Raw genomic sequence first — 9002 nt, 5'->3', positions numbered from 1 at the left:
AATCAGCAGTGAGTCGACCAATCACAAATTACTCATAACTACATTTGGGTCAAAATACAATTTTACCCCTGTAGTAATATTTAACTTCTTAAGCACCACTAATTCCTCTAATGAACAAACAGTTTATAGTCCACCTATAATCTAACATCTCTCGGGCCAGTGAGAGGTTGATGCCTCATTGTTCAAGACTCGTAATCAGCTGTTAAGAGAGCAATTTATCTACTTTACCTGAGTGAGTTTCTTCTTGTGTATGTGTATTTCCAACTTCCTACTCGAACAAATCCCCAAAATGGTAGGTTTGTTGATTCGGCTAACACGATCATTCTCACCCATACAGATCAAAGGATTGCCCCCATAAATAGGAGTTCATAACTCACTCAAGATTAAGGTCAAATCACCTATGGTCATCCTAGTGAAATATTAGTTTTATTAGTTTCTTCAAGTAATGGTGTTATATGAAAAACCAATCATTCCGCGGTCCGGTCTTGTATAAACTTCTCTATACAGGATACCCCTACTCATATGTCTCCACATGAACAATATGATTCATATTGTCTATAACATTTACAACTCATCTAACAATTATAAAGTGGGTTGTATTCGTAGTGTTACTAGTATAAGGTATCCAATCTTATCTATTTACTGCAGACATTTTAGGTTATAACTTGAACATAAACCACTTGTATATCTACCACATATTGTTCAAGTGACATCACATAATGTTGAATCTTAATTTATTTGATTGAATTAATGCAGTCTGAATGTCAAAATAAAATACCTATTACTTTATTAAATGAATATTTTTTTCTTTCAAAATATAAACTACAAGATATATGAGATTTAGGACACTAAATCCAACATCTTAATCATTCCAAAAAGTAAGAAAAAAATCAAGTTCAAATGAAATAAGCAAATATTGAATTGACATTTTAGAAAGAGGTATTTTCTAATTATGAGCTTATTGAAATCATATGTTTTTATTTTGGAAGTTGTGATTTTCTTTTGGTTTTTATCAAAGTCTAACGATAGACTTCTTTTCTTGATACTAAAAGGAGTCTATAAATTATAGACTTCTATAACTTATAGGAGTATATCACTCACCGATAAACTTAAAAAATCGAGAATTTCAAGACTATAGCATATTTTCGTACCTGCAATGGATTTTGGACATTTGCTACATGCTAAAAGTAAATTTTGTATATTTGTAATTGTTTTTATTTTTACTATTTCTGGAATATTTTAACTTCATTATGCTATATATGCATAGGGCCCAAAAAAATGATTGTTTTTTTTAGGACAGCCCAAAAAAATTATTGTTCCTAGTTGAACCAATCATTTTAAGAATTTAAAACTAAAATCAAATTAAAAAGGTAAATTACCACCAATTTACTGCATTATAATTATGCAAAATACACAATATATAATCACTCCTCTTATTTTTATATTCGCCAACATTATCACTCATTAAACTCCTCTCTCATCACACCCTCTCCCTCCATCTATATTAACATTTTAGCCTTTTATTCCAAAAAGGCCAATATAACTCATAAAAAAGAAAATCCCATCACCTATCATCAAATCACCAACATGATTCACCATTTTCTCACTCACACGGAGCAAAAAAGTAGATATCCCCCAGTCGATCATTGCTCGGGGAATTACCCCCATAAACTAGAAGGCCCAATTCCTCTCCATTCCGGCCCACAGAAAACGCACACCAACCCCTCGGCCCAGGGTGATTCTCCATGCCCAGCCCATCTTCCACTCTACTCCACTCCAACGCCTCCGTGTCCAACACGTAAACCTCTCCCGCGAACTTCCCGGCCCCCAAGTGCCCCAGATCACTGGGGTCCACTTCCCCACCGTATATATACACGTACTTCCCAATCGCGCACGTGCAGAACACGCTCCTAGCCGTCGGCTTTTCCCCGCTAGTCTCAACTTGGGCCCATTGGTTTTGGGCCACATCGAAATAGTGAACGTCGTCCATTTCCATACCCGCGAATCCGTACACAACCCATATTTTATCTTGGGCCACAGCCAGGCCCGGCCCACCTCGACCCTTTAACCTTTCCCCTCCTGCCGGATACTCCATCCATTTTCCATCTACTGTATCGTAAGCCCACAAGTCGTTGAGGCGGCCGGAGTTCCCGCACCCACCGAAGATGTATACGCGGCGGTCGTCGGCCGTGGTGGAGTGGTAGCTCCGATGTGGTGGTCCGGAGTCGCTGCCGGAGAGGAGAGTCCATTTGCTGTTGGATGTGTCGAAGGAGTAGAGCTCGTTTAGCTCCGTGTGCTCTGAATCCCTACCGCCGAAGACGTAAATGATTCGGCCGACAGAGGCCATCGTGACGCCAACGCGTGGCGGAGGGACATCGCCGGAGACGACGGCGACCGTCCAGATGTGTTCGTGGAGGTCGAAGACGTGGAGTTTGTTGTCGACGGGGACTCGGGGGGAGAATTCGCCGCCGAAGGCGTAGGCCTTTTGGGCTACGATTGTGATGGCGTGAGAGCTTCTTGCGCCTGGGCCTGCGGTCTTTTGATCGATCTGCAAAGAATTTCTGGGAAATTTTGTGAAAAAATGGAATTGAAAATTGAATAGATAGTTATGATTAGATGAAGATACTGACCTTAGTCCATTTTCCATTCGTGGGAGCCATTTGTTGAGAGTCCAGAGAATTCAATCTTCTAATGCAATGGTGAGGGTCTGGCAGGGCATTCTTTGATAACTAATATATATATATATATTAGTTGTTAAAGTTCAAATAGGCATGATATTTCAATTTATGAGGTTTTATTCGACTATAGGTACTAGATTTAAATTATAATTTTTCTATTAAATTATAGTAACTAATTTTGTAATTGTCCTCTTAAAAAGAAAAGTAAAAGAGCACCGCCAGAATTAAAAAAGATTCCTTGAGAAAAAATCATTTTGAAAGAAGATGAAACATGAAAAGATGAAACATGAAAATGATGTTAGCATAAAAATACTTAGATGTAAAATTACATTTGTGTCCTCACTCATAAAATACAATAAATATAAATGTTCAACTTTTTTCCCAAAAAAAAAAAAAAAATCAACTCATTTGTATCTACTTTTACCTTAAAAAATTGAATGAAAATTATTTTTGGATTCGATGATCCAAACATTACAATTTTTTATAATAACATTTTTTTTATATATATTCTCATTATTTTCAGATTTTGAATTTTAAATTTTACAATGTAAAATTATTATCAAAATAGTTTAAACTCAATTCATGTTTTAAAAAAATATAAAATGTACTGCATAAAGGAAATTATGTTAAACGAAAAAACATTTGAAAATATTTACAAATATGACAAAATATCACAATCTTCTACGATAGATCGCGATAGATTACTATCTATATCTATCATGATAGATACAGATTATTGTCTATCACGGTCTATTACTGATAGACAGTGATATTTTACTATATTTATAAATATTTTGGTTCATTTTGCTATATTTGAAAACACACCATTATGTAATGTATTATAAATTATATAATATTGCAAAATTATAATTATATAATCTTTTTAACATAAATCATATTCATAAAAGAAATAATAGTTTATTGTCAATTAAGTATAAGCACTAACTACAACTAGTTTTATGAGTTATAATATATATAGTATCAAATATATTTTAAACAATTATTTAAATTAGAATCTAATATAGAAAAGTGTTATCAAATGTATATATGAAAACATATTCTCTACCAAACGAGTCCAGAATTTTGAGTTGATGTTGTATTACTTGAGATAGTTTTAAACAAAAGAAAAGAAAAAAAACTTTAGTTTATTAGAACTCAAAAATATTATTTAAGATAATATGTTACTTTTTAAAAATGAAGATAACTGAAAAAAATTCTTTATACGAAATTTTAACTAAATAATAATGTTCAAAGTATAAAAAATCGCAAACATGAACATAACTCGACTACCGTAAAAGTGTGGAATGAATTAAGGGAAAATAGACAACTGCCAACAAATGCTTAAACGACTTAAAATTAATATATATAGACATTTGTGATCCATTCCCTACGACTTCTTGAAATGGACAACAATATTTTATTATGTTCATAGATTACTATTCAAGATATGGGTACCTATTTAGTTCATGAGAAGTCTCAATCTTTGGACGTTTTCAAGTTTTTCAAAGCTGAAGTTCTATCAAATCTAATCATGGTGGTGAACAACGTCTAGGGCCCTTTGCCAAATACCTAAAGAAATGTGGAATTGTCTCGCAATATACCAAGCATGAATGGTGTGGTAGAAAGGCAAAACAGAACACTTAAGGATATGGTAATAAGTATGATTAGTCATTCTTCACTACCAGAATCCCTCTGAGATGAGGCGTTAAAAACTGCAGCATATATCCTTAATAGGGTACCTAATAAAGTAATAGCTAGAACCCCTGATGAGTTGTAAATAGGAAAGAAGCCTAATATTAGGCATTTTCACATCTAGGGTTGTCCAACTGAGGTCAGGCCTTATAGACCTAACGAAAGAAAATTGGACTCAAGAACTATTAGTTGCCATTTTGTTGGTATTCTGAGTACTCTTAGGATTTCAAGTTTTATGATTCCACTTCTAGATCATTGTTTGGGACAAGAAATGCTAAATTCCTCGAGGATGTTGAGTTTTTTTTGGGGGGAGGGGGAGATAACATAAGAAAAGTTGTCTTTGAAGAGGAATTAGTTTTTTTTTTCCTAATGTGATTATAAATGATGTTCAGGCTCCAATACCCGACTTCAAATTGAATCAATTATAGAACAAGACAACATTGAATTCCCCCTTGTTGAACCTAAATTTCAAACTCAACAACCTCAAGAAGTGCCACTAAGGAGATCCATATTATATATTCAAATAAATTAATTCTCCATATTATATAGTTTTTTTTAATCTCATTCAAATAAACTTTATAATAAATCATATATTAATTGTATCTAATATATATATATATTCCCTAAAAAATTTGAAAACTTCAAATTTTCTTTCAATCATAATTGATTCTTGTTGGTTCATAATGAACTAGTAAGGGGACCTTATGGACCTACAAATTATAAACTCCAAGGGTTCAAGATTAATTAATTAAACTCTTTAATGAAATTAACATTCATTTAATATTAACTACAAAACAAACTACTATAGACCCATAGTTGAACTTTTATGTACTATAGGAAAATTGTGTCCATAGATATAATCAATATAAACAAGTCGACTCTTCATGAATTATTCATAATTACAATTGGGTCAAAAGTGTTCATTTCACCCCAACAGTTATATCTTTTTTCTTAAATACCACTGATTTCTCTAATGAGCAATTTGTTTATGGTCTAACCATAAACTAAAGCCCTCTCGGGAAAGTGAGAGGGTGGGATCCTTTTATTCAAGACCCGAAATCAGCACTTAAGAGAACTACTCATCTACTTACCCTTATATGGGAAGGAGTAAATTCCATTTTGTGAAGTTATGTTCTCAGCTTCGTTATTTTTGAATCGACAACTCGAGCCACTCTCACCCATGCAAATCAAAGGACTGACCTCACACACAAAAGTTTATAACTCACTCAAGATTAAGATTAAGTCACACATGATCAACTTATGAAATATTAATCTCATCAATTAATGGATTTACAAAGAGAGATTAAATATTTCACGGTCCAATTTGATACAAACTTTTTGCATAGAATACCTCTACTCATATGTCTCCACATGAACAGTTTTGGATCAAACCATTTGTAACTATTACAAAGTGGATAGTATCCAAAGTGGGTAGTATCGATAGTGTCACCAGGATAAGACACCCAATCTTATCTATATACTATAGACCTTTAGGTTATTCTTGAACATGATCCACCCGTATGTCATCTTCATTCATGTTCAAGATTTTATACAATAGCCTTTGATTTTATGGTTTATTGGATAATATTAAGCAAAATAAGTAATTAACACAAAATAAAATAACAATTTATTTTATTAATTAATAAAGAGTTTATTTACAAAACTACGAACTTAATGACATAAACCCAAACGATCTCCCATTTGCACTAAAGCTAATGGGGACTTTACATAAATAAACTAGGGTATACTAACACACTATACATTTCCTACTTGTCCTAGATAAGATGATGCAGATCTCGTAGACTTAGACTTTCTAGATGATTCTAATACACTTTAGCCATGAGATCCTTTGTAAATGGATCAACACAGTTGTCTTCAGATGCAATTTTAGTGACCACTACGTCACCCCTCTGCACTATCTCTCTAATCAAGTTGTACTTTATCTTTATATGCTTTCCTCTCTTATGGCTTCTAGGTGCTTTAGTGTTAGCCATACACTACTATTATTGCAGTAAAGTTTGATGGGCAAGTTCATATTTAGAAAAACTTCCAAACCTATCAAGAACTTTTTGAACGAAATAACTTCCTTAGTTGCTTCACAAGCGCCTACATATTTAGCTTCCATTGTAGAGTTTACAATGCATCCTTGCTTGATGATACGTCATACTACAACTCTTCTACATAGATTGAACACTGATTTCGATGTGGATTTTCTAAATACCTTGTCAGACTGAAAATTAGAGTTCATGTATCATGTAAGGATCAAATCCTTAACTCCATATATAAGCATATAGTCCCTCGTTCTCCTAAGATACTTAAGGATCGTTTTTACTGAATTCTAGTGATCATATTCTAAATTGGATTGATATCTACTGGCAATCCTTAATACATAACAAATATCAGGTCTCATGCATAACATTACATACATGAGACTGCCTACAACAGAGGCATAAGGGACCCATCTTATTTTCTTGATTTCTTGAGGTGTCTTAGGACACTGTTCTTTAGACAAATAATTCTATGCCTGAAAGGTTAATTACCCTTCCTGGAATTCTTCATCGAATATCTAACAAGCATTTTGTCAATATAAGATGCCTGAGATAAGGCTAGGATTTTTTTCTTACGATTATTTATAATTTGAATTCCTAAAACAAACTATGCTTCTCCCAAATCTTTTTCCTGGATTGCGCAGCTAGCCAATTTTTTATGTTGAGAAAACCTACATCATTTCCAATGAATATGATATCATCCACATACAACACTAGAAAAGTTACATTCCTTTTGATGATTTTCTTATGACACTAGGTTCATCAATATTTTGTTCAAGACCATATGACTTGATATCATTGTCAAATCTAATATTCCAAGATCTTGATGCTTGTTTAAGCCCACAAATAGACCTATTAAGCTTCCAAACTTTTTGCTTTTGATTTCGATTTATGAACCCTTCTAGTTGGCTCATGTAACCCTTCAAGATTGCCATTAAGAGAAATTAAGAATAAATAAATACCAACAGACCCAACAAGGGAAAGAAACAAAAAAGGAAAAATACTAAAAAAGAAAAAACTAAGTGAGGAAAAGATACAAAAAAAAAAAAAAAATTGGCATAAATCCTAATTAACGTAACACTATCCCTCAAACTCAAGGTGGTAGAGTAACAACCAACTTGAGTTTGTGAAACAATTGACTGAAGCTGATGATAGAAACTGAAGAAAATCCCCGAATCAAATCACGACAGATTTGGGTTGGAAATAGAGACGCATGATGAACTAAAACATAGAGAACTTTTGGGCTGGAGATAAAACCTACGAAGAACTAAAATACAGAGACCTTCTAGGTTGGAGACAGAACCCATGAAGAATTAAAAATAGAAAACTTCTGCACTAGAGACAGAACTCATGAACTGCTGATTTGAAAATAGATTAGATACCTCAAAAGATTTAAAAAGGGACCCACGAACTAAAAATAGAGACAGAAACCCATGAACAAAATCAAACTAAAACTAGGCTTGACTGAACCAGACCAAATAAAAAAGAACCAAACCAATTAAAACTAAACTGGATCGATGTAAAAAATGTCTGGGTTAATAAATCGATGATCATGACCTGATGCACAAAAGACAGGGGCTTCAAGAGGACAACAACGTGGTTGGTCGACACTAATAGCAGAAACGAATTTGAGCGACGGAGTAGTTCAAATCTAGACAAGGGAACGAAACAAATTTAGGTAGGTGGGAAACCCAGATCGTCACAATTGAAATGGAGAGGGACAAGATAGTGCTTATTGGGATTTATACCCTAAAGCCTCATAATTTATTAGTTGATTAATTCAATTAGTAATTATACAATATTAGTTTATCCATTAACCGTAAAAATCCAAGGTTGTTATATGTAGTCTTCAATAGTATGTAGTTGACATACAAGGTGAATCATGCTCAAGAAATAATCTAAAGGTCTATAGTATATGGATAAGGTTGGGTACTTTGTCTTGGTGACACTACGAATACGACCTACTTTGTAATAGTTACAAGTGGTTTGATTCAAATCGTTCATGTGGAGACATATGAGTAGATGTATCATATACAAAGAGTTTGTATAAGGCCGGACTACGAAATATTTTCTCTCTCTTTATAAATCCGTTGATCGATAAGATTAATATTTCATAGGATGATAATGTGCGACTCAATCTTAAACTTGAGTGATTTTCGAATTGATGTTTGTGAGTTTAGTCATTTGATTTGCACGGGTGAGAGTTACCAAGTTGTTAACTCAATAAGCCAACCATTTTGAGAACTTGACTAAATGGGGAGTAGAGAAAATAACTTCACGAGATGGAATTCGCTCCTTCCTAGATAAGGCAAATAGATGAATAGTTCCCTTAAGTGCTGATGTAGGGTCTTGAGTAAGGGGCCCCACCTCTCACTAGTTGGAGAGAGACTTTGTTTATGGTTTGACTATAAATAAATTGTTCATTAGAGGACTCAATGGTACTTAAGAAAAAGAAGTAATTATAGAGGTAAAACAAATATTTGACCTAGTTGTAATTATGAACAACTCGTGAAAGATCGACTTGTTTATACTTATTATATCCATAGGCAAAACTTTTCCTATAGTGCATAAGAGTTCAACTATA

At 33.6% G+C, this 9002-nt stretch overlaps 1 protein-coding gene across 1 annotated transcript; it reads right to left on the bottom strand.

The window, feature by feature from the left end:
* Positions 1-1362: 1362 nt before the first annotated feature.
* On the bottom strand, positions 1363-2900 carry LOC120087752 (Galactose oxidase/kelch repeat superfamily protein). The gene is made up of 2 exons (XM_039044639.2): positions 2631-2900; positions 1363-2548 (listed from the first exon to the last, which is right to left on the bottom strand). The coding sequence occupies exons 1-2, from the start codon at positions 2658-2660 to the stop codon at positions 1604-1606; spliced, it is 975 nt and encodes a 324-aa protein (XP_038900567.1). The 5' UTR covers positions 2661-2900; the 3' UTR covers positions 1363-1603.
* Positions 2901-9002: the final 6102 nt, after the last annotated feature.

This window comes from Benincasa hispida, chromosome 10 (genome assembly GCF_027475165.1).
Source record: "Benincasa hispida cultivar pf3 chromosome 10, pf3_genome.v1.1, whole genome shotgun sequence".
Taxonomy (NCBI): domain Eukaryota; kingdom Viridiplantae; phylum Streptophyta; class Magnoliopsida; order Cucurbitales; family Cucurbitaceae; genus Benincasa; species Benincasa hispida.
The sequence above is the reverse complement of the archived record's forward strand: the minus strand, read 5'-3'. Positions and strand labels throughout refer to the sequence as shown.